Source organism: Mastomys coucha, unplaced genomic scaffold (genome assembly GCF_008632895.1).
Source record: "Mastomys coucha isolate ucsf_1 unplaced genomic scaffold, UCSF_Mcou_1 pScaffold15, whole genome shotgun sequence".
Lineage (NCBI taxonomy): Eukaryota > Metazoa > Chordata > Mammalia > Rodentia > Muridae > Mastomys > Mastomys coucha.
In genome coordinates this window covers 97,032,049-97,059,923 of record NW_022196897.1, presented here as the reverse complement: position 1 = coordinate 97,059,923, position 27,875 = coordinate 97,032,049, and the positions used below count along the sequence as shown (strand labels likewise).

Genomic DNA, 27,875 nt, shown 5'->3' with positions numbered 1-27,875 from the left:
TGGTGAAGCACTAGAACTTTTTTCAGAGTGTAAGGAGTAGCAATATGACCTGGGGCAGTTCAGTACTGAGGAAAGGAGGCATGATAATAATAAGGATCAGAGACTGAAACATCCTGTGAGGGAGGAGAACAGGCCCCATGGGATGACGAATGAGTGTTAGAGCCTGGGACAAAAGTTCTTTGCACTTTTTAAGAAGTCACACTCAAGAAGTTTTCACAACACTTGGGAACAGCCATGGCACCCTGTAGAGTCCAACAGATACCCACTGTCCAGTCTGTGAATCTTTTCAGAGGATCTTTAAGTCAAAACAGATTCTGGTAGTTGAGATCCATTAGTAAATGGAGCAGTCAGCTCAGCTGCCAGCAGAGATACTATTCAGGAGGAATAAGCATTCAGTTTAGGGCTTGGGGCCCCAGAGATGCAGGGCAGACATGGAAGTATCTCTACTCCATGTATTACTCATTTTGGATTGTTCCCAAATTGGTGTTTATAAAGAATGAGAAGCTTGGACCTTTCCTGATGTGAGGAACAAGCACCGGAGTATCATTCTTATAGTTGGGTGGGTGTCTGCATTTATTTTACCAGCTCCTAAGGATTTGAAGTAGGATCCCAGCCTCAGAACCCTGTGTCAAGTGCCATTGTACTGAAGTCTCCTGTGTTCCAGGGTAGGCTAACCAAACTCCTGGAAATTAAATAGTGACACAATTGGATGGCTCAATATGAACCCATACTTTCTGTCTCTTAATAAAGGAACAGCACCATTTTTATTATAGCAGTCTCAGTCCCTCTTGTATTATAAAATCAGAAAATTGTATGGCCTAAACATATTTCCAATAGCTTGCAATTATCTGGCAGTAACACAGACCTGGGGATGCTTCTAGAGGATGCTTTGTTTCTCAACTCACTGCATGCACTCCTGGTTTTGTTTAGACACTCACCCATGTAACCACTTGGCTAATGTTTACTTACTTTCAATAATCCCCTCACAATTTCCACATTTTCTCTGGGGAAATTTCTTAAGTACTTTCATCTCTTACCTTGTATTATCTTCACAATCTGGCTATCCAGTTCTTCATACTACAATCTCCCCTATAACTTCTGATTCTGTTTACTTGCTGTCTCTCACAGGGAATAATAACAGGACAAAGAAAAAGTAGAGAGGCACCTTAGCTTTATTTTGTTTGTCAACTGTAGTTTCTGATGTCCTATAGCCACTCAGCAAACACTGATGAATTAAACTGTGTTTTTGGAATACTGATTTGAGACTGCAGTGGTGGAAATGTAACAAAGGTGGACATGTCAAGTTTCTTGGTCTTGAATTTTACTTGATGTAGGTGACTTAAAAATCTGTTGATTGATATCATTGTAGAATTATCTTACCGTAATACCAAACTGTCCTAACATGTTCTCTCTATCTTCTGTCTCTATACTTCTGTGTTAGTATATATGTGCCTCCATTTTGTTTCATATATGTTTATACACACGTATATGCATGTGTACACACACATATATGCAAAAAACACAAGTAGCAAACATGAGCAGGACTGGATAGATGTGTATGTCCTAGAAGCATACTTCTTGTTTTCAAATTATAAGACCCATCAATTTGAGATTAGGGTAAAGAAAAAGTAGAAAATATACTGTCTAGCATCATCAATTATTAGTCAACATATTTGGATTTATTATTAATTGTGAATCTAAGTTGTCACAACATTGGTAAAATCATTGGTGTTTATTCTTTATATAATTTCTGATTAAAAGTTTTATGGCCAAACAGGTAATGAGTATTTGTCCCCTTTAGATTTTTGTGCCTTCCATCTTATTTATCCTATTACTCTTTCTCCATTTTCCATGACAAAATTAATAAGAAAATACAAAGCGGTAAGTTTTCCTGCCAGCTTCAATTTAAGGGTCCATGAGATGATGGTTCCCTGTTCTTGACAAGAGATATTACAGAAACAATTTCCCAACTTGTTTCATTTTTTTCTTTTGTTATTTTTGTATTCAATTCTAATTTGTTTGTTATTTGACTTCATAGGCAATATAATTATTAGAAGAGTAAAAGAAATGGTAATGTGCAGAAATCAAACTCATTCCCGGGTGACTCATTAACTACTGTTCCTCTCATTACTGTGAGAAAGCTGATGTGATTCCAAAACATAAGTCCCATGATAGACTGATTCCTGGCAGACAATACCTGGTCTCTGAAGTTTCCCTTGGTCACTGTCCAAGCACAATTACCACTCATAATTAGTTGCTTTTACTATGCCAAAGTTATGTAGCACTCTTTACACAGGGGAAGGTCATGCAATGACAGAAACTTTGTATGCTGACTCCCTGAGGATGCCTGTGGCATCCAGTCACAAGACCAAAGTTTCTCCTGTTTATTGTATTGTCTACAGAGAGTGTGCTGATGGGATTTGCCTTTAGCAATGGCAGTTGAATCTTGGCTTCCAGACAAGGAAGATTATGAGTTGTATTTATCTATTTCTAGCTTTCTAGTAAGCATTACATTTTGTTTTATTTATTTATTTTGTTGATATTGAAAAAACTAGAATACAGAAAAGACAATGGAACAAATGATTTTACATAAAGTGAGGCTTCTTGCCATCACTGTACAAGTCTATAAATAGAATTTTCCAGCTACCCCAAAAACTCTTAAATGGCTCTTCTTCATCCTACCCACTGTAAATATTCATCTTTGTATTCACAGACTGTCATAGCTCTCTGCCCTCATCAGAGAAGCTTCTTTTAGCTACATGCAATAGTTAATACAGAGACTCACAACTGGTCAAAGTGAAAAATGTGGAGTTCTCAGCCCTAAATGGACATTTCTATCACCGAATCCCGGCCACAGCTCCGGGAACTATGTAAAAGAAGTAACAGAAAGAAAGTAATAACCAGAGATTGGGGAAGAGTGCTGTGACTCAGAGTCTTCTGGACATGACAAGACTATATCACTCATGAACTCACAGCATCTCTGATTACCTGCATAAATCCTCTGTGATATAAAGCTAGTCACATTCCAGCACCGATTGGAAAGTGGCACATGAGTCCTCATTCCTAACAAAGGAGCTAATGGTAATTGATGGCCACTGGGAGAGGGAGAGTTATGTTTCTTCATGGACATGGCACTTGTTAGGTTGCCTGTGCTCTAGTGCATAGTCCCACATACATGCGCAGACAGGAAACAATAACTTGACTCAGGGGTTGACAAAAAGGCATGAAGTTTGGAAAGGGGATGGAAATACAAAGTTGCAAGGGGAGGGCTGGGAGTGTGTATGTGTGTGATGATTATATTCATCAATGAACTTATCAAAGAATAAAAAACATACTTTAAAAAGTAGAAATGATCTGGGTCATATTAATCACTGGACACATGCAAATTAGTCTAGTAATCAGTAACAGCAAATGGAAGAATAAGTTGGTTTTGGTGCATTTCGAAGTTTTACTGTGCAAGTAGCGTTACAAAATATTGTCATTTAGTTTTCCCTAGTTTTTCATTTTTTACTAAAAATTTAAATTTAGAACCTCATGCAATGTAGAGTTCCTTCCAATATAATTCCTCATTTTATTTGTTGAAAGTTATTTTTTGTCATTTGATTTGCAATTTGAATTGAAATTTTCCCAGTTATGGATTCAATTAAGTTAATGTTACATTTCTAATTGCTTTTGCATTTTACTGAATATAGAGCTGGATAGAGAAGTTTGACTAGACACATGATAGATTCTGTTTTTGGTAACATAGTGGTCCCGTGTTCATGAATTAGGAAGCATAATTATGTGTTTTCTCTTACTAGCAGCTATTAACCTTCATTATTAATAATCTGCATATATGCATGTATTTATGTATACACACATATATTGCTACATTCTAGAATATATCCCTTTATACACATATACATATATACATACAACATAAGATAAGGGAGAGAGATAGAGACAGAGAGAGACAAAGAGAGAAAGAGAGAGAGAGAAAGAGAGAGGGAGGGAGAGAAAGAAAGAGAGAGAGAGAGAATATAACATCAACAACACTGATTATAATCCAACATATGACACTTCTGTCCTCCCCTTGCTTCATATTTTTTTCTGTGCTTTTTCATAATTGTAACCTTCCAAGTCAGAACTTTGAAATAATGAAAATGTTCAATGTGAAAAGTCCCTCATAGAAGAGGCTGCATAAATAAGTACAGTATTTTTAAAAGATAGCTGTATGATTTTTAAAGATAAACAAATTTAAAATATAGTAGTTTAAGATTTATAGCAGCAAATATCTAACAAACAAAACCTCATTTGGCAATATGAAGACGTAAAATAAATATATGTTAAAATATTCATAGAAATAAAGAATATTCTTTTGTTTGTACAATAAATCTTATTTCTGGACAATTACTTTAATTGTTCTGAAGTCTTGTTGCTTCCTACTCTGGATTTCCTAGGCATCATTTCTGTATCAAGCTCAGGTGTGATTTTGTTTCTTTAGATTATCTTTGTATGTCCCAAATGAAGAGCCTCTAATTTTATTCAAAATATTAATTATAAAGTAAATTACCTGCCAAAGTATATATCAAATCCACTTTCTCCTTCAGTTTTGGTTAAGATTTTTTTATTTAAAATATATTTTCCTGAATGGAAATCTGAAACTGATGAGGGTGAGGAGATAGGGGGCATCTCCAGGATGAGATGGAAACCTGGGATAAGGGAGGTATACCTGAGAATCAATGGAGGTAACCTTAGCTGTGACTCACAGCATTGGGAATGTGAAACCTGAAGAGGCCACCTCCTGTAGCCAGGCTGGAAGCACAGTGGAGCCATAAAGACACCAAACCATGGACAAAATGTTCAACCCCAAATTTATCCTGTCTATAAAAAATTCAGGCACAGGGTTGGAACAAGGACTGAGGGAATAGCCAATCAATAACCGGCCTAACTTGAGACCTACCCTATGGGCAAGCAGCAGTCCCTAACACTATTAATGATACTCTGTTATGCTTGCAGGCAGGAGCATGTTGTCCTCTGTGAGGCTCCACCCAGCTGCTGACTCAAGACAGATACAGACACCCACATCTAAACAGTTGATAGGGCTTTGGGACTCTTATGGAAGAATAGGAGGAAGGATTGCTGCCCGAACAGATTAGGAATTCCACAGGAAGACCAACAGAGTCAACTCACCAGGACCCTTGAGGCTCTCAGAATCTGAACCACTAATCAAAGAGCATACACAGGTTGGATTTAGGCCACTGCACACAAGTAGCAAATGTGCAGCTTGGTCTTCATGTGGGTCCCAAACACCGGGAACGGGGGCTATCCTGGAAGCTGTTGCCTGTATGTGGGATGTGATCTTCTAGCTGGGATGCCTTGTCAGGTCTCAGTGGGAGAGGAAATCCTAGCCTCTTAGAGAATTGAAGTGCCAGGGTTGGGAAATATCCAGGGGTTTCCCACCCACTCAGAGGAAAAGGGGAAGGAGGATGGGGGAAGGATTGTGGAAGTGGATAACCAGGAGGAGGCAGTGAGCAGGATGTAAAGTGAATAAGTAAAACTATAAAATAAAAAGAATATATTTGCCTCAAGTTGTAGGTTTTTTTTTCTCCTGTTCTGTGAGCATTTCCCATGAGACACTGTTTAATGCTTAACAATTCTAGAAGGTCAACAATGACAGGTCAAAGTATGATTTCATCAATCCACTTTTATGTCACTTGATGACATAAGTGAGTTTATGAGGTTGATTACATAACACAGCTGAGAGGTTACTTATAGGAGTATGTGTAATCCCCAAATATCTGTGTCATCTTCTTCGGGTGATGATCACATGGAAGTTGCATCATGAGGTGCTACCTTCAATTCACCTTTCACTTCTTGTATTATCTCTCAGGACACTTGCAGCTGGGGGAGAAAGATGTGCAACTTATAAAATGGCCTTGCAAGAAAAACTTGTAGGTGAGAAAAAACAGTCGATATGGGACCACACTTAGTTTTCTCTGCTTAGTTATACATATCTCATGTTTTCTACTTAAACTCTACTCTCATGTTAAGGCCCAAAAGGAGACTGGAGCAGTCACTGAATCTCTTTATTCCTTTTGTCAGTGTGAACATATTGAATAAAACTCTCTCACTTTTTCTGCTTTGTGCTATTAATTTGGCTCTTTAACTGGTTTATTGAGAACAGGTAGTGGAACCTGTCTTGTTAAAATACATGCTGTGACCCTTAATTCAAATATCAAAACAACACTATCTGCATTCATTTTGTAGGTATTTCATTAAGTTGTCTTTTTTTGCCTAATATCATATTTTGAATATTTAAGACAAGAACGTGACAAAAATACAAAATTATACATAGTCATTCTTCAATGAGTGTTCTCTTCCATGACATTCCCCTTTACTTATTGCCAGGGTGCTGCCAGATTCCAGCAAATCTTTATAACATTATTTTTTGAGCAGCTAAACATAATTTTAAAATTATCTTCTAGGCATGGAGAGATAAAGAGATAACTTAGTGTGTAAGTGTATGGACTGTTCTTCCAAAGAACTCAGCTTCAGGGGATCTGATTGATGCCTTCTTCTGGGCCTTGTGAGAATCATCATTTACATGTGTACAGACACACACACACACACACACACACACACACACACACACACACACCACAGACACACACACACACACATACAGACAGACCCCCACACAGATATACACATGCATGTATACACAAAAAATGTAATTAAAAATAAGAAAAATAAAGCTTTAAAAAGTAAATAACTCATAAAAAGCTCAGATAAATAGCTTAAGGATGCACTTAGAGAGTTTGAAAACAAAACAAAGAACAAACAAACAAAAACAACAAAAGGCCCCCTGCCCATAAAAACAATTTCAAAAGCAGTTAACTGGAAGAAATAATAGAAACAATGATAAAAGTTAATGAAATGTTGAGCTGATGAAGGTAACACCACATCGGCCCAGTGTTATTCTTTGCCTACTTGGTCACTTCTCACTCTTTCTCCCACAACAGCCAAATTCTCTTTGGCAATGCTTCAGGGAACAACCATGACTTTCACCATAGTATAAATGTAATATGTAGTGTCTAGAGCATACCACTGAGCTTTGCAAAGAAAGCAGATATTCTTAGGCAACTTGAAATCCATTATTAATGTAACCCCATACACCAGCACTGATGTAATTATGGCTGTCTCATTATAAATGAGCTTGAACACCAAGAGAATTTCAGAGGTGTGAGGCCTTTCTTGGTCTAGCCATTAATAAAGAACTGAAAACTTTTTTTTTTGTTTTTTGTTTTTTGTTTTTTGTATTTTTGAGACAGAGTTTCTCTGTATAGCCCTGGCTTTCCTGGAACTCACTCTGTAGACCAGGCTGGCCTCGAACTCAGAAATCCACCTGCCTCTGCCTCCCAAGTGCTGGGATTAAAGGCGTGCGCCACCACCGCCTGGCGAAGAACTGAAAACTTTTAACTGGCTTAGTCAGCATATTGTCAGTAACTATCTCCCATAGATCAACTCAATGAAAACAAACAAATAAACAAAAATAAAAGAAGACTCAATGTAAGGAGGACATGGCTCTTTTTAAAGATAATCATTATTAATCATAAAAAATAGAATACCCAAATTAATAAAACTAGAGTTGAATAGTGGAACAATATAAGAAACATCAAAGAAATCCAGAAAATCATAATCCCATATCTTAAAACACATATTCTACCATGGTTGAAAACCTAGAGAAAGTACTTAATTTCTATGTACAGCTGATCTACCAAAGATAAAGCAAGAGACTATTGATCATTTAAACAGACCTACAACAAGTAAACAAAAATAAAATACCAATAAAATATCTACTTCTAACAGCAAAAGTTCTCAATAAATTGACTACAGCATACTAGCACACAATTAAAGATAAAATATAACCAATGCTTCAAAAATTATTCTATAGAAACAAAAGGTATATTCTAAACTTTTATAGGAGCTAGTATTGCTCTAATACCAAAACCACATGAAGACACAACAAAATAATATGAATAATAGACAAATATACATGATAAATATAGATGCAATAGATGCAGATACTTATACCAAACATTGTACTGAAGTCAGGGACCCCTGTGGTTGAATTATGGAAAAGTTAGAAGAAGCTGAGGAGGAGGGCAACCCCACAGGAAGACCAGCAGTCTCAACTAACCTGGACCCTTGAGATCTCTCAGACAACTGAGCATACAGGAGCTGGTCTGAATCCCACCCCCTACCTGACATATGTACATCTGAGGACTGCCTGGACTGTCCTCAGTGGGAGAAGATCTGCCACCGAGAGACTTGAAGCCTCAGGGAATCAGGAGGCCTGGGGGCCGGAGGGAAAGGGCATGAGCATTCTCTTGGAGGCAAGGGGCAAGGAGGAATGAAATGCTGAACTTTGGAAGGGAAGACTAGGAGTGGGATAACAACTGAACTACAAAAAATAAAAGTAATAAAAAAATTCTGGACAGAATACTTGCAAATGCTATATAGTAATACATCAAAAGATTATTTGTAGAGCTGTAGAGAGAACATTGGCTGTACTTTCAGTGGACCAGATTTGATGCCCATCCACAACATAGAGATTCACAACCAATGGCAAATCCATTTTCAGGATCTGCTTTTTTTTTTATAAGCACAAGGTACACAAGTGGTGCACAGACATACATGCAGAAAGAAGTCCATGCACATAGAATAAAAATGAAAAAAATTCATGATGGTAAAGTTGGTTTTATTCCAGTTAGGGATGATTCAACATGTACAAATTGATAGTTGCAAAAACCATAATTGCTTAAAATTTTTTGTCAAGTTGACAAAAACTATAGCTACATGGAAAAATGGAAATTCAATCAAAGTTTCTAGGACAAATAATATAATCAATAAAACACTTGTTTGGTCTTACAGGACATCTTTTATTTTTACTTGGATACATTTCTTATTTCAGAGTCACAGTTATAATCACCTAAAGGTTGTGAACATAAACACGTTTATTGGGGTTCTATTGGCTTCTTAGTACTTTGAATACTATTGTGTCTCTATAATAATCAGTACTTACTTCAAAAAAAATTCTCTCTCTAAGGTTGAGAATAGCACAGATCTATTGCCACAATCACAAGCAAGTAGTAGATTCCTCAGGGAATTTGCATCTGACTCTCCCAGCTATAGGTTTTGACTAGGTTTATTGGTGTGACCATACATTATCTCCTATGGAAAAGTCCTCAAATCTAATGACAAAGTGGTGTGCTACTTCATAGGAGCAAAGTCCTTATTGTACCAGTGTACACATATTGCGTGGTAGGTCATTCATTGCATGCAGATTCCAGAGATAGAAATCATTGATGTCTTTTCTTCCCCAGTGCCCTGCATAGGAACTTCCAATACTGTGAATGTGAGTCAGCTCAGAAGTATCTCTGCCACTTTGCAACTGATTTTTCTATGTTTGGAGCCAAAGTATGTTGCAAGAGGGTAATACCATCTAGTCATGGTGGAAACAGTATTTTCTGACCTATAAAATATAGGAAGCTAGTGTAGCACGAATTCTTAGAAATGTATATGTTAGAAGTCTGTTATATATTAATGAATGGATTAAGTACAAATGCATGAATTAACAGTAAATTTGTGCTCATGGTCTTTGGGGAGATGATATTTATGATTTTACATAAATATCAACAAATATAGGACAAAATTTCAGTCCCTATGACTAAGGCAACTTAGAAAAAAATCATCAGGCTTCAATGGTAAAGTTCTATTATGATATTATGCTCATTTAGTTAAATAAGAATATGTAGTAAAATCTATTGTTATTTCATGCACAGCTTATTACATTGGTCTGAACTTATTATTATTATTTTTTTTTTAGCATTTTTGGAGATATCTGTGTTAACCAAAAGTGATGATGCTGGGCATGGGGCAAGGAGTAAGTTATAAGTTTGGGGAATGTGATGATATATAGAAATATATTCAAACAAAGTTTACTAAGTTATGATTCATAGAGAAAACATGTAAGTTTGGTCAATAGACATTGTTCTACTTTATTAAAGACATAAGAGAATGGGTTGAATAATATTCCTGTAAGAAGATTTAATAATATTCCTGTATGAAGGCTCAATTATATTTTTACTGTAGGTTAATAATTCATAATGCTGTGGTGGCTTATTTATATAATATTTCATACAAGTATTATGTTCTCAAAGTACAATAAACCTATATCTGAAGTGGGGAATGGTCTAAATATTGAATATAAATAAACTTTCTGGTTTGAAACATATTCTGTGAGGTCAGTATTTATTACTTGAAGTTTCTGGATATTAGGACTTTCCTTGGGAATCCACACAGTTGTTTATGAACCTTTTCATAGCATTTTTCATCTCTTTATTTCTAAGTGTGTAAATGGCTGGATTTAGGAGAGGTGTAAAAACAGAATAAAATACAGCAAGAAATTTGTCCAACCAGGTGATATTGAGGGGCCACACATAGATAAAGATGCAGGGCACAAAAAAGATCATCACCACAGTGATGTGGGCACTGCAAGTGGACAGAGCCTTAGAAGCTCCAGCTTTAGAGCTTTGGTGAACAGTAATAAGGATATATGTGTAGGATATGAGCAGAAGAATAAAGCAGGTTACACCTACAACCCCACAGTCAGCATACATTAAAATATCCAAATTATGAGAATCCATGCAGGCTAGCTTGATTACCAGTGGCATGTCACAGAAGAAACTATCAATTTCCTTGGGGCTACAAAAAGGCAGCTCCACAATCACAACCAAGTGACTCAAGGCATGCACAAAGCCAATGGTCCAGGATGTCAACACCAACCCAGTGCATCTTTTCAGGTTCATGATGCTGAAGTAGTGGAGTGGTTTGCAGATGGCCACATAGCGATCATATGCCATTACTACCAACAGTACCATCTCTCCTGCAGCAATGCAATGGGCAAAGAAGACCTGGGACATGCAGCCTGCAAAAGAAATGGTCTTGTTTTCTCTGAAAAAGTCTGTGATCATCTTAGGAGTAGTTACTGAGGAAAGCCACATATCAACAAAGGACAGGTTGGCTAACAAAAAGTACATAGGAGAATGAAGATGGGGGTCAGTAGTGATTAAGACCATGATGACTATATTTCCTGATACAATAAGCAAATAAAGGGTCAAAAACATCATGAAGAGTAAGGCCTGAATACTCTGTGAATGGGCAAGTCCCAAAAGCACAAATTCTGATACCAGGGACTGATTACCTCCATCCATTTTACTCATATATCTTCAGAAACAACCTTCAGAGGAAGAGAGATCAATTAGAGGCAAGCAGAAAATGACTTAGCTAATTGAATCTAACATTCACATTGTAAGTTAACATCTACACCTGAAATTGAAAAGCACAAATGGAAACAAGTCTGTACCAGCTTTGAGAAACATCAGTGTCCTCAGTGAAAGCCAACGAACCAAGACTAACTCTCCAAGAGGAGACAAAGCAGGTGTAACTATTATACACATGCTCTTCTAGGAAATTCCTTTTGTAGGATGTACTGAGGAAGCAAGACAGCAGCATGAAAGCCTAAAAATATGTGTGTTTTCAGTGAGTTTCTGACCATTGGTCTAACAAGAAATGGGTTGTATGTGTCACCAGCAATCATATCAATTTATGACAGAAATGAGACTTATACTTTGAATACATGATTTGAGATTGGGATGTAAAAACCAGAATCAAAATATTTTATTAACAAAACTTTATCATAAGATTTATTTATTCAGCTAAACTGCCTATTGAGCTACCACTGCAAATACCTGTAGAAGTGATAGCCCATGAAGAAGGCATCATATTTAAACCTGAATTATGAATGATACTGAATCCTTATAAAGTGTAGAATCATTAGAGGGAAATACTTTAGTTTCCTGACATGAACAATATATTATATATCATTCTTCTATCATGTTTTCTCATTATATCACTTACCCATTGATCATCTATATGGTTTGAAAGAAGAAAATAAATTACATAAACTAGTAAGCAAAGGATGCCTTTGATTGTTGACCCTGGATGAATGTAATGTTGAGCTTTTAGTGAACAGCAATTATTCACCTCAAAGCCCAGGAAGAATGTATGTAGTGATCTGTAATACAAAACACTCAAGCTGGATGGTGGGAAATCATCACCCATTTTCTTCATCTTCAGTAATTTTCCTGGTGTTTTCAAATTTAGATCTTATTCTTTTTTTTCTCTGAAATCTCTATGGTGAAAGAACAGAGCAAGTGAATAATAAAATCTCTCTTATCATCAGAGCTATATTCATCTTCCCTTTTTTGAAGACTCCAAATGGTAAGAATGAAAAGAATGATCTGAAGGCATTAGGTAACACCTCCATTTACTATAAAAGCACAGTAGGAGTCTTACATAAATATATGTAACATCTGGAGAGTACCAGATGCTCTAAGAAAAATGCCCTGCTATTACACCAAACATGACTGTGAAGCTTGAAAGTTTTCATAATTTTCTGAATTCTACCTCTAAATGACTTTTTGCCATCCTGAAAAATGGGTTTCAAAAACTCATTTTGTATCCTCTTGTACAATTTATTTAGATGATGAAAATTTAGTATATTCTTCATGTGTTTAAGATAAAAATTTGCTGCAAGATGACCATACACATTCTTATAAACAATTGTTCAATAAAAATGTAACAGATTTAAAATTAAGTTTTATAGTGACATTATTCAGAATGATGGAGGAATGCAGATTATTAAATTAAGCATATATTTTTAAATAAATAAGATTTGATTTATATATATTTATATCAGTTAATAACATGTATAGCCTTGTCTTAGAAGTATTTGCTTACATTTCCTTACTTACAAAATTAACACACTTAAGTCATACAGTATTGGGACAGTGTAAAAAAATACACATACAATACACATACAGAGAAATCAACAAATGATCCGTAAGATTGTCTCCATTTTGTATACTTCATGTACATTTAAAACAATATTGTTTGTACTCTTTTAGGCAATTATTTCATTGTTCAGCTGAACATTTTGTTTCAGATTATACATATACACATCACTTTAAAAGCAACTACAATATAATACAAAGTGGTATCTATTAATGTATATAATTATGTATAATATGAATACAGTATATAATTATTAATTTATCCACAAATTCTTAATAAATATATATTGACACTATTAGAGAGTTTAAAACTTTGATACCAAAACAATCTACATAGAAAAATATTTAATTGGAAAATAATAAATAGTTGGTTTAAAAGGTACTAAAAGGACAATTTAGTATGTTTCTTTCCATGAACTTTTTAAATATTACTCATCAGTCAATGTTAGTACTTTTTAAAAGAATAGCCACCACATTAAAGAATTCCAGGTGAAGTAATAGGAAATTCTACTCCATCTATGCCCTCTAAGGGTATGACTTTTGGTGGTAGGAGCACTGATGTGAATCTACAGAAAATTCTGGTGGCTAAAAAGATAGTGAAACCATTTAGTTGGCTTCTAAAACTGACATAAAAAAACATGCTCAAGTCCTTATATAATGAAATTGGTCAAAAAGATACCTATAAATATTTCAATCTTAGAGTGTTGGGGAGATAAGATGACTTACCAAATTCATATTTTTTCTCCTTGATTATATTTTCTGTAATCTGATGTATTCTCATGAAGATATCCATTTCATTCAGAGGCATTATCTTTAAGCACTTCCTCTATGCCTGACCTATATTCACTGCCTTAAGTTGTCCCATGGGTGAAATGACTTGTTCTGTTTCCTGAACAAAATGAGAACCCTGAAATTATCCTGAACATCTCTTAGGGATTTCTCTCTTAAGAATGATAACAAATGCTACTACTTATTTGTGAAATTATAGAGACATTCTTACTAGTCTATAAATGACCTCATTAGTCCATCTTTCAAAATTATTCACTTGACCAATAAGAACCAAGGAGTTTTGTGATATCCTGATATATTACTATGCCTATATTATCTAAGTGAATACAATTGTTTTATAGTTACAAGAGGCTAGGTGCTGAACTATGTGTGATATGATAAGAAAAATAGCCATACTGTGAATACAGTTTCCTAGTGCATGACAATATTGTGTCAAGTTGGCACACAATCCTGTTCACTTGCTTGATGGATTTCAGTCTGATATGTGACTTTATATGATGGTAGCAGGTATTAATTGGGTATCAAGTTATAAAAACCACATTAGATTTTTAAATTTTTATTTTTAAAATTATGTTGTATGTGTGTGTCTTTGTGAGTTCTGCTTTGTTTATGGAAGTCAGAGTAGTACTTTGTGAAGTTAGTTCCCTCCTTCCACTTATCAAGTGTTCTGGAACTGAACTCAGGTTACCAGACTTGCATAAGCAAGCTCTTTCATCTTATAAGATATCTTCTTGTACCCCTCAAATTATGCTTAAAGAAAAAAATGACACAGGTGTATATTTCAAATATTTTTGTTTTTATTTTAAATTTGAAATAACTCTACAAGAGTAAAATAAAAAGACAAGTGACACTAAAATGTATAATTTAAGGAATGTTGATACATAACATCAATATGAAGAAATCTTCCCATGTAAACTTTAAATATTTTAAGAAAAAGATTAGAAATGACACTAGAAAATGGAAAGAAATTGCATGCTCATGGGTTGGTAGAATTAATATTGTGAAAATCATCATTCTACTAAAATGATTTAAAATTAAACAAAATTTCAGTTAAAATTTCCATCTTGTCTCTTACATAGAAAGAAAAACTATTCAAAAGTTTATTTGGAACCACAAAAGACTCAAGATAGCCCAAGCAATTTCCAGAAAAATAAATGATGGTGGAGGGATTTCTGTTAAAGATCTCATGGTATATTATAGACTCATAGTAATAACAGCGTGGTACTGACACAGAAACAAACAGTATGTTACTTGTCACCATAGTCATCTAATATTTGACAATGATGACAAATCACACATTGGAGAAAAGACAGTGTCTTTAACAAAATTTCCTTGGGAAAATGGGCATTTTCATTCTACCTGCAGAAGAATGAAATTCAATCACTTTGTACAATAATAAACTCCAAATCGACCTAACTTAAATATGAAAATCACACACTGAAACTGATAGAGGGAAACATGCCACTCCATGATAAAGTTGTTGGAAAGGGATTTTTTTTTTTTGGTTTTTTGGAGACAGGGTTTCTCTGTGTTGCCCTGGCTGTCCTGGAACTCACTCTGTAGACCAGGCTGGCCTCGAACTCAGAAATCCACCTGCCTCTGCCTCCCAAGTGCTGGGATTAAAGGCGTGTGCTACCACTGCCCGGCCGGAAAGGGATTTCTTAATAGTACTCCATTTTCTCAGGAATTAAGACCTACAATTGGCAAGTAGGATCTCAGGAAAACCGAAAGCTTCTACATAGCTAAGGAAAAAAAAAGTCAACTGAATGCAGAAGCCAAGAGAATTGGAAACAATCTTTACTAGCCAGATATCTGATGGAGCACTAATATATACAGTGAACAAAAACTCCAAAGCACCAAGATTCATTGGTAGGTGAGTTTTAATTGGGATTAGTGAAGGGAAGTCAATACAGAAGATAGACACAGAGAAAAATGAATAACATTAAGGGATATTTGAAAAAGCATCAAAAAACATTGCTTTATATTTATGTAAACTTCCCTGTGATGCATACATTCATATCCTAAATGAAGTTTTGCTAATTGAGCTGATAACACTCCACTCAAAAGCCATAAACAATGGCTTTTTGTGTTTAAAAAAACACAAAAAGACAAACAAAACAAAACAAAACAAAACAAAACAAAGCACCTCCAGAACTAGGCGTGAGATACCGTTTTTCAAGTTATTGGTCAGAAAAGCCTAAGAGACTTCCAAAACCTATAGGATATTTCTATTGCCTTTTGTTGGCTCCTAGATGTTGAAGGTAAGCCTATATTGCTGAAGGCAACATGTATTGCAGATGTAGGACTAAGAAGATTTAAATTATATGTGACCTGAAAACCTCCTTGAGAACTGGCTTGGATGCCATGGAAACAGACATTGCTATGCAAGCTTCCTTATGGAGCAAAGCAATGAATGTTGCTACCTAGCTGTGATGCCTATGACAGTTCTTACAAATTACATCTAAAAGGGCAATAATGGCACTCATATCTTGGTAGTAACCAACAGCTCTCTTATTGATTCCCTCAATGAGAAAATAAACATACCTGATACAGGCAACCAAGCCAACTAACAATCTGGGTCTAGTAAAGCCATGAATCTTATTCAGAAATCTAGTATCATCACTTTATAAACATTACAGTTCTAAATACATATCCTTACACTCAGAGAAATTGTGAATCTAATTGTGAGTCTAATACCTCATCGATAAAATCCTTACTCTTTGTAGCAGATGGAGATTATCACAGAAAACCCTAGCTGGTTAAAATACAGAGGACAAATTATTATGAGGTGACTATCTCAATCAAACACATTGGCATAATCCTTACACTCAAAACCCAAGGAAAATTGCAAAAAAGCCCAAAGCAGGGGTGGAAATATTGTAAGAGGAAGAAGATTGGGAATTTTGTTGTGAGATTTTATCTCATGGAATAAAGAGAGAAATAGTACCCATGATAACACACCAATATGGCTGCTGAAACAAGAGATGAAATTTTATGATTCCCACCTATAGACAAAGAAAGATGTGTAGATAAATTTCATAAAGAGAGTCAGAATTAGTCTTTTCCTGGGGTGAAAGGTTATATTAGACAAACACTACTGATGAGTCAGGTACATACATTTTTATGTACATATATGTAAGAGTAATAGTAAAAAAGGTTATGATTCTGACAGGGAGTGAGGGTATGTGGGTATGGGAATGATTGGAGAGAAAGGACACTGGAGAAATTGTGGGAATGGAAAGGTAATGGAGAAATGATACATCTGCATTTTAATTAAAGTAAAAATATTGAGAAAAACTATGCAGAGATGATTCAGCTTATGAAAATCAGTCAATTTACTCCACTATATAAATGAACAGAAAGAAGAAAAATAAAACATATGATAATCTCAGATGCTGGTAAAGTTTTTAACAAATATCCAATATTATTTCATTATAAAAATCTTGGATAGATTAGGGATATATGGGACATACCTAAATATAATAAAGGCAATTTATAGCAAGCCAATTGTCAACATCAAATTAAATGAAAAGAAACACAAAGCAATTTCACTAAAATTAGAAAAAGGACAAGGCTGCCCATTTTCTCTGCATTTACTCAATCCATAATTGAAGTTATAGCTAGATAAATAAGACAACTTAAGTAGATCAAACAGATAGAAATTGGAAATAAAGAAGTCAAAGTATCATTATTGGCAGATGATATGATAGAGTAAATAAGTGACTCCAAATATTCTACCCTGGAACCCCTATAGTGGATAAATGTCTTCAGTGAAGTGGCTGGATAAATGATTAACTTTTTAAAAAATTAGTAGCTTTCCTATATTCAAATGACAAGTGGGATGAGAAAGAAACCATAGAAATTCTACTCTTAGCAATAAGCACAAATAATATAAAATATTATGGGGTAACTCTAACCAATCAATCTTTGAAGAAAGAAATTAAAGAAGATATCAGAGGATGGAAAGACTGCTCATGTTTATGGATTGATAGTATTGACATAACAAAAGAAGCCATCTTACCAAAATCAATCAATCTACAGGTTCAATGCAATCCACACCAAAATGTCAGTCTACTTCTTTACAGACCCTGAAAGGACAATACAGGATGTTATATAGAGAAACAATAATCCCAGGATAACTACAACAACCCTGTATAATAAAGGAACTTCTGGAGGTATCACCATCCCTGACCTTAAGCTATACTACATAGCTATAGTAATAAAAGCCACATGGTATTAGCATAAATACAGGTAGGCTGACCAGTGGAATAAAATCAAAGACCCAGACATAAATTCATAGACATATGGACACCGAATTTTTGATAAAAACAGAAAAACCAAATAAAAAAAATCTCATCAGGAAATGGTGTTGTTCTAACTGAATGTCTGCATGTAGAAGAATGAAAATAGATTAATATCTATCCTCCTAAACAAAACTCAAGTCCAAGTGAATCAAATAACATAACATAAAGCCAAATACAGTGAACCACGTAGAAGAGAAAGTGCAAATAGCCTTGAACATATTGGCACAGGAGGCAATATTCTGAGCAGATCAATGATAGCACAGACACTAACATCAATAATTAATAAATGGGATCTCCTGAAATGAAAACACTTCTGTAAGACAAAGAACATTGTTAATAGGACAAAATAGAAGTCTACAGAATAGGAAAAGATTTTTATCAACTTCATCTATGACAGAGGAGGCATGTGTATATATATATATATACATTTGTAATTTTATATGTATATCTATCTATCTATCTATCTATCTATCTATCTATCTATATCTATCTATATATATATATATATATTTCAAGAAACTAGACATCAATAAACCAAATAATCCAGATAAAGTTATTTATATATCTAAACAGAATTCTCAACAGAGGAAACTAAACGAAAATGCAAAACAAAATGACTCTGAGATTCCATCTTACATCTGTCAGATTTGCTGAGCTCAAAAACACAAGTGACAGTCATCCTAGTGAAGATGTGGAGCAAAGGAACACTCCATTGCTGGTGAGAATGCAAACTTTTGTAGCCAGTATGGAAATTAATATTCCAGCTATTCAGAAAATTCAGAATCAATCTATCTCAAGATCCAGCTATACCACCCTTGGACATAAACCCAAAAGATACACCATCTGTTGGAGTCCAGGAACCATCTCACAAACCACATAAACACTGATGTTAGTCAGAAAGGGATAGTTTATTGAGCATTTGCCCAAGGACTGATTGATCAGGACCATTGTCCATATTCAGGAGCTGGCTGCAACACTGAGTCATCATTTTATAGGGCTTTAAAGCCTGAAATCTATGAATATTTGTGCCAAGTTATTCCACCAGTCATGGTGTAGTGATAGGGGACTTCCTTGGGAGCATGCATGCCTTTGTTGTACATTTACACTGCTCCTATTGGTTAAGATATTCCACTATGGCAGGGAACTTGTCTTTTCTAACATTTATATCTTAACTTGCTAACCAGGATGCTGGTTACCCATGTATGTCTCTTTTTGACAAGTAGGATGCCAATTCCCAGGGAGGTCTTCGTAACTTAAACTTTATTCTACCCCTAGTCAAAATGGAAGTTTTACTCCAAATGGCTTCTTTTATTGGTGTAGGTGTCTCTCTTATGTTGGGGTCAATCCTATGAATAGCTTATAAAAGCAAAATCCATAAAAGCTCATGCATAGGTGTAGCAAGCAAGTACTGTTGGGCAGTTAGTTCAGGTTCAACATTACTATTGCTATCTATACCAAGCAGTTCTAAATGATTTCTATTGTGATTGGTTTCCAAGAACACTAAAGCATAGAACATAGCATAATATACAATCAATTATAACATGAAAGTTTCCTAGTAATAGCACATGAGAACATTTCCTTATAACATTAGTAACAGCAGAAAATGGCAGTCTAGACAGGTAACAGTTATCTAGACCATAACATTTTACCTAGGTCTTAATACCATAAGCAAACTTGCTCAACCATGTTTAGAGTGCCTTTATTGATAGTAGCCAAAAATGAAAAAAAACAACCTAGATGTCCCTCAACTGAAGAGTGTATAAAGAAAAAAAATGGTATACTTATACAATGGACTTTTACTCATCTGTTAAAAACAATAATATCACAGATTTTACCAGTAAATGGATGGAATTAGAAAAGTGGTATGCATTTACTTATAAGTGGATATAATCTGTTAACTAAGTAATAATAAGAATGTTATAACCCACAGATCAAAAGAGGTTAAGGAGGGCTCTAGGGGGTCCCATGGTTCTCCCTGGGAAGGGAGATAGAATAGATTTTGTGGGTGGACTGGCAGAGGGTAGAGAAAAGAAGTGAAGGGATCAAGCAGAAGGTGAGGGATGAGAGGATAGAGAATGGAGTGGAGGAGATGACTGGAATTGGGGACATTTTTGGAAAAATATGGAAACCTAGCACAGCAAAAACTCCCTGGAATCTATAAAGGTGACGCTAGTGAGGACTCCTAGTAATAGGGATGAACCCGCTCTCTTCTATAACCAGGCAAGGTTTCTAGTGATGGGTGTAGAATACCAACCCAGTCACAAAGTCTTCAGCCTACAATTGCTCTACTTGTAAGGTGTGCTGGGGTAATAGGAACACAAATCTTATGGAAATGGCCAATCGATAACTAGTCTAACTTGAGGCCTATGTTAGGGAGTACATGTTCCATACTGGATGACCAGGAACTCTTGGGTGGATAGCCCAGAGACCTAGAGTAGAACAAAACATGACTAGAAAGACACTGCCACCACCACCACCACACCACTACCACCATAAAAAACCAGTAATGAAATGAAATTCTTAATGATACCCTGCTATAATTGCTATACTCAGGTATCAGAGCCTAGCCAAATGGTCATCAGAGAGGCTTCATCCAGTAACTGTTGGGAACAGACACAAAGAGCCACAGTCAAACCTTAGGTAGAGCTCAGGCAACCCTGCAGAAGTGAGCGCGATTATAGGAGCCAGAAGGGTCAAGAGTATCAGGAAACCATGGTCCATAGACTCAATTAAGTAGTGTTCATTGGAGCTTACAGAGATTAAAGTGAAAATCAAGTATCTTTCCTCAGTCTGTATTAGTTCCTCTGCATATATGTTATGGCTGTGTAGCTTGGTATTCTTGTGGAACTCCTACCAGTGGGAGTGAGGATGTCTCTGACATTTTGCTTGTGTTTGAGATCCTTTTCCTCATGCTGGGTTGATACAAAGGCTTATAGCTGGTCTTATTGTAACTTGTTATGCTATGTTTACTAGCTTCTTGAGATGTCTAATTTTTTTCCTGAAGGGAAACAGGAGGAGTGGATATGGAGGAGAATGGATGTGTGTGTGTGTGGGAATTGGGAAAGGTGGAGGGAGACTTATTGATTGAAACTTATTGTATAAGCAGAGAAAGAAAGTCTGGTGATACACTGTGGTATACTAATGAAACTATTTGTGCAAGTGAAGGTTTAAAAAAATAAAAAAATACTCCTATGCTCATGGATTGGTAGGATTAACATAGTAAAAATGGCTATCTTACTAAACACAACCTACAGATTCAATGAAATTCCCATCAAAATTCCAACACATTTTTTTACGGACTTTGAAAGAGCAATTCTTGACTTCATATAGAAAAGCTATCACAGGATAGCTAAAACAATCCTGTACAATAAAAGAACTTCTGGAAGTACACTATCCCTGATTTCAAGCTATACTGCAGAGCAATAGTAATAAAAACTGCATGGTATTGGTGTAAAAACAGACAGTTTGATTAATGGAATATAATCAAAGACCCAGAAATAAACCTACATACCTAAGGACAACTGAATTTAGAAAAAGAAGCCAAAAGTGTACAATAGAAAAATGAAAGCATCTTCAACAAATGGTGCTGGTCTAAATGGATATCTTTATTTAGAGGAATGGAAATAGATCCATATCTATCACCCTGCACAAGATTGAACTCTACATAGATCAAAGACCTCAACATAAAAACAGACACATTAAATCTAAGAAGAGAAAGTGGGGAACTGCCTTGAACACATTGGCACAGGAGACAAATTCCTAAATAGAGCAACAATAGCTCAGGCATAAAACAACAATTAATAAATAAGAACTCATGAAACTAGGCAAAGGACACTATCAATAGGACAGAATGGCAGCCTGTAGAATGGGAAAAGACCTTCACCAACCTGACATCTGACAGAGGACTAATATCCAAAATATATGAAGAACTCAAGAAATTAGACACCAAAAACAAAATAACCCAATTAAAAATGGAGTACATAGTTAAGCAGAGAAATCTCAACAAACCTAAAATGGCTATTTAAGAAGCACTTAAAAAATGTTCAATGCCCTTAGTCATCAGGAAAATGCAAATCAAAATGACTCTGCTATATTGCATTTTACACCAGTCAGAATAGCTAAGATCAAAACCTCTTGTGACAGCACTTGATGGCAAGGGTGTGGAGCAACAGGGCTATTCCTCCATTGCTGGTGGGAGTATAAACTTGGACAACTACTTTGGAATCAATTTGGCAGTTTTTCAGAAAATTGGCAATAGTTCTACCCCAAGACCCTGCTGTACCACTCCTGGGCATATACCCAAAAGCAGCTCCACCATATCACAAGGATGCTTGCATATCACTATGCTCTTTGCAACTTTATTCATAATAACCAGAAACTAGTAACAACCTAGATGTCCCCCAACTGAAGAATGGATAAATGAAATGTGGTACATGTACACAATGAAAAACCGTTTAGCAGTTAAGAACAAAGAAATCATGAAGTTTGCATGCAAGTGGATAGAACTAGAGAGTATCATCCTAACTGAGGTAACCCAGACCCAGAAAAACACAACATGGGCTTGGTAGGGCATCTTTAGCATGTGCCAGAAACTTGGAATGGGGGAGGCTCCAGGGAGTCTATGGAGGTAAATTTAACTGAGACTTCTAGCAATGGTGGATGTAGAGACTGAAGTGGCCACCTCCTTTAGCTAGGAAGGACTCCCAGTGGAGGGATAAGGACAGCAACCTAACCACAAAATCTTCAAGCCAAAATGTGTTATGCCTACAAGATATGCATGGACAAAGATGGAGCAGAGATGGATAGAAATGTCCAACCAATGACTGCTTCAAATGAAGACTCATCCCATGGGCAAGAGCCAATGCCTGATACTATTAATGATACTCTGCTATGCTTTCAGACAGAAACCTGTCTCCTGAGAGGCTTCATCTAGCAGCAGATGGAAACAGATGCAGGACCCACAGAAAATCACCAGGCAGTGTTCAATAAATCTTGTGGAAGAGTCCTAGATAGAACTGAGTAAGCCAGAGGGGTCAAGGACACCACAAGAAGACCTACAGAGTCAATTAACTTGGGTACATGGGAGCTCATAAAGACTGAACCACAAACTAAAGAGCATGCAGGGAGCTGGACCTAGGACCCCTACAATTGTAGAAGATGTGTAGCTTGGTGTTCATGTGGGTCTACTAACAATTGGAGTGAGGACTGTCTCTCACTCTGTTGCTAACCATTGAATTCCTTATCCTCTTCCCCTAGCAAGACAGCTTGGTTGGTCCTCAGTAGGAGATGTGGTTAGCTCTGTTGGAACTAGATATCCCAGCACAGGGTGGTACCCAAGTGGGGCTTCCCTTTCTCTGAGGATAAGGGGAGGGTGTAATGCAGTGAGAAATTTTTAAGTGTGGGACTGAGAGGAGAGAGGGTGCTGCAATTGTGATGTAAAAATAAATAAATAAATAAATACATAAATAAACACATAAATAAATACTATTAGCATATAAAAATCATCAAAACAAACAGGAAAAGAGCCATAAATATCCAAAATATGGGAATCCCTGCAAGCTAGCTTGATTATAAGTGGTATGTCACAGAAGAAACTGTCAATTTCCATATGACCACAGAGAGGCAGTTGCACAACTGCCAAAAGCTGACTCATGGCATGCACAAAGGCAATTGCCCAGGTAGTTAACACCAACCCAGTACATCTTTTCAAGTTCATAATAGTGAAGTAGTGAAGTGGTTTGCAGATGGCCACATAGCGGTCATAAGCCATTACCACCAACAGCAACATCTCTACGGCACCAAAACAATGGTCAAAGAAGACCTGGGACATGCAGCCTGCAAAGGAAATGATCTTTGGTTCTTTGAGAAAATCTGTGATCATCTTAGGAGTGGTGGCTGAGGAAAGCCACATATCAACAAAGGACAGGTTGGCCAAAAAGAATCTCATTCATTTCAATGCTTGTTTTTAAGTTCTTTTTCTTGTGCCTCAGCTATGATGAAATGTCCAGGGCCTGCTTTGTTATGGTTGCTGGGCTCTTGTGGAGACATAATGCCCTGGTTATTGTGTTTTTATGCTGGCATGTAAACATTTGTGGTTGTGGTAATTATTGGGTCTACATGCTGATTTCTCATTTTGTCTTTGCTGGTGGGTGTTTTTATTCCTTCTCTGTGAATTTTAGGTGAGTATAATGGCTGTGTGTTGCCTGGTAAGAATTTTTGTTTTTACCTGGCATGTATGGCCACTGTTGTTTCCAGGAAAAATGTGTTCCTGGGTATATAGGAGCTGAAATTTAGGGATTGGGGACAGACTAGAGGACTGATGATGTTCATAGGAGGGAGGAGAGCATTCAACCAGGTTATTTTTATTTAGTCTCCTTGAAATCGGGTAGATGGTGAAGAGAGGTGACTCAGACTGCTGTCACCACTCTGTCAACTGCTTAAATTGTTGGGTCTGCTTCTGTGGTCTATGCATATTTTAGCATAAATTTAGTTGATATTGCAGCCAGAGTATTTACCTAGAACCAGACTAACCTATAGCCCCTTTAAATGCTTTAGAACTACCTGGCTCCTCTGGTTAATCACCACAACCTAAGTATTGACAAGATAATGTGGTCCTGGAGGGGAGCCCCCCCCTTGTTGTATACCCCATTAACTGCTTTTCTATCAGTACCTATTATGAGAACATGTTCTTGTAGCTGGATTCTAGATTCTAATAAATTTTAATACACTAAAAAAAAAAAAAAGAAAGTCTGCTATAATGTTGGTGATGAGACTGGGGGATTGGATCTATTTCCCTGGCCTGCTCAGCTGGTGTGTTAAAAGAGAGTACCTACTGATGTTGGAGACTGGCATAATGGGATGAATTGGAGAAAGAAAGTTTGGAGATGATCTTCGTGATCCATTTGGGATGGGATCAGTGAGGAATGGATGTAGCTGATGTTGTGGTACAGAGCTAGGGATGAGGCTGAGAGGATTGGGAATGAAGGAGCAAATGGAGAGATGAAGACTTGCAAGTAGCTGTTTCTCTGACAGGAATGACCTTTGAGCTATCAATGGGTACCTGATAGAGCTAGAGCTTGGATAAAGCCGCGAGTCTGAGGATGAAGAATAAGAGGGAAAGTTCTGTGGGATCCATATAGGCATGGGGCAGGGAAGAAAGGCTGCATCAGGTGTTCTTTTTAAGAGTTAAGGTTGAGACAGGGGGTTAGATTTGGAGGAGGGGACATAGTGGTGAAGGTCTTTAATTGGCTTAGCTGTTTCCCTGTTCAGCTTACCTGGTGTGTTAGTAGAAAATGCCTATTGGTGTTGGAGGCTGGGAGAATGAGATGGGTTGGGTGAAAGAAGGTTGGAGACTTTTGTGATTTATGGAGATGAAGGTCAAAGAGGGAAGGGAGACTGCAGCAGGTTTTCAGCTATAGAGCTGAGGATGAGGCAGCGGAGGTTGTGGGGGTATTGAGATTGAAGGAACAAAACAAAAAGAGAGGTAAAGATCTGAAATCAGCCTGTTTCCCTAGCTGTATTGGCCTTTGGGTTATCAGGGAAAACAAACCATTCTTAAGAGCTATTCCATTACCCAGCGGGAAATGAACAACATAAAACAAATTCAAGGGAACTTTTGGAGGTTTCTTGTCCTATAATGTCATGTCATGGCATTTTTTACTTTATTTCATTTTGTTTTTTACCTTACAGATTTTGTGTATACACTAGTGCTTCTTGTTTTGTGGTTTTATTGGATTCCTGAGTGTATGCTCAAGTGGGTCTCTGGATCTGTATCTATTTCTTAATTTCTTTTCATTCTGTTTGTTTTGTCTTATTTCTACTTCTTTGTTTTTGCTTTAGGATGTTATATTATGTTATATTGTTATACTATGTTATTATTATCCCTTAGATGCTTGTGTTGTCTAAGGAGAGATAGAAAGGAGGTTGATATGGATGGGAGAGAAATTAGGAAGAACTGGCAGGAGTAGAAAAAGAAATCACATAGAATGAAAAACAAGTTCTATTTTCAATAAAAGAAAAGAAAACTAAAACAACATCAAAAAACAAAACAAAACAAAACAAAAACAAACAAACAAAACAAAACAAAAAAAAGAAAAGTGGAGTCTGCTGATCAACTCCTCCTGAGACTAAGATGTTTCCTGAAATATGGCTGATATGCCCAGTGTTCCTCCATTGAAGAAAACTTGTTTTCCATTTTCCAGTAAGTATGCAAAATAGCTTCTTGGCTTTGGGTGGGACTTTGTGCTCACTTTTCCTTCTTTGCGGTTGGATTTTTTCTGGCTTAAGTTTGTGCAAGTCTTTTGAATTCTATCATAGTTTCTGTGACTTTTTAATGTGTATCTGTTGTGTCTGGAAACCATCATTTCCTTGAAGTCACTCATCATGTCTGGCTCTTATAATCTTTCTCCCTCCTCTTCAGTATACTTGAGCACTGGGAAGAGATGTGATAAATATATCTAATTTAAGGCTAAGTACTCCAAAGTATCTCACTGAATATTGCCTAGGTTTGGGTTTCTTCATTAATTACTGTCTACTACAGAAAAAAAAAAACTTCTGTGATAAGGGCTGAATGATGCACTGATTTATGCTATGCATTATGTTATTAAGGACTCATTTTAATGTTATGTTCATTTAGTATTATAAATAATAGCAATATGTTTTCCCCTAGAAGCATGAACTATTTAGTCTCAGGTTCTTGGTCTCATTAGCAGTGTCAGGCATGAGTTCCATTTTATTTTGTAATACTAAACATTTTTGGGGGATTTTTCTTATATGTCAGGACTCATTTTGCCCCATATCTACCTCTCCCTTCAACCTTCCATCTGCTCTTGTTTCTTCTCCCACCATGATATTGGATGCCATTTTTTTAAAGAAATAATATTAAGGATTAAAAATGTTGAATATAAATGACCACCAAAATAAAACATCTTCACAGTCACTATTCCTGAGAGAAGGGAGAGAGTTCCCTGAAGTAGGGTTGGTATACTCAGTGTCACTCTACTCAAGAAAACCAATTTTCCATTTTCCAGTAGGTATCAACTGCAAAATAGGTTATTGGCTAGGGCAGTATTTTTCTTTCTCCGTCCTGGAATTTTGTCTAGCTTGGGCTCGTGCTCACTCTTTTTACTTTAGTTCTACCAGGCTACTATACTAAAGTTTGGAAATAGACCTCCTTGGTCTGAACATCTCTCACATGGCATGACTCAGGTAGGAGATGCTGAGCGTCTCTGGCCTTCAAACTCTTACTTCCCCTCTGCTGAGTTCTCCTTAGTCACTGCATGTGAGAATCTGTTGCTACAAGCCAAAAGAATGTTCAAAGTACCATGTTCTTTCCACATTCTCCCCAGAATTCTGAATTGCTTTCTCTACAGGGTAGCATGACAGCAAATTATATGATGGTATTTGACACAGATTTCCCACCTTTTGGGCCTTATATACCTTTTCTTGTCCTGTGTCTATGTGCTACTGAGATATTTTCCTGAGCTGGTAGACCTTTAGTGCTTTTTTTTTTTTGATGTTGTAGAGGGGGAGCATGATCAAAGAATGGTTCTCTATTGGAAATATTTTTGTTCAACTCTTTGCTTACTAATTAATTTAATGATACACATATGAGTAATTTACTTTTTATTGTGATGAATTCTGCTGAGGACATGTATTTACAAGATTTTTGGTACCTTTTTGGTAATTCTTTTGGGGGTTCCCCCCAGGCATGGAATTACTGAGTCACAACCTAAGTTCCTTTAGTGTTTAAAGAAATTATTAAAGTTCTGTTAAAGTGGCTCTATTACATCATTCCAATTCACTGCATTTTTAATTTTGAGAAATGTTTACATGTTTTTACTATATTTTGATAAGCACACATTCTTTTATCCTTCTCTCCAAT

General features: G+C 36.4%; 1 protein-coding gene and 1 long non-coding RNA gene across 2 annotated transcripts; both read right to left on the bottom strand.

Annotated features, from left to right (window-relative positions):
* Nucleotides 1-5,668: 5,668 nt before the first annotated feature.
* LOC116092303 lies at nucleotides 5,669-27,265 on the bottom strand. The gene is made up of 4 exons (XR_004119199.1): nucleotides 27,186-27,265; nucleotides 17,710-17,776; nucleotides 13,626-13,788; nucleotides 5,669-5,883 (listed from the first exon to the last, which is right to left on the bottom strand). It is a non-coding gene; the product is annotated as an uncharacterized LOC116092303 (long non-coding RNA).
* Nucleotides 10,320-11,267, bottom strand: LOC116092300 (olfactory receptor 4K14-like). Its single transcript, XM_031373614.1, has one exon. The coding sequence runs from the start codon at nucleotides 11,265-11,267 to the stop codon at nucleotides 10,320-10,322; it is 948 nt and encodes a 315-aa protein (XP_031229474.1).
* Nucleotides 27,266-27,875: the final 610 nt, after the last annotated feature.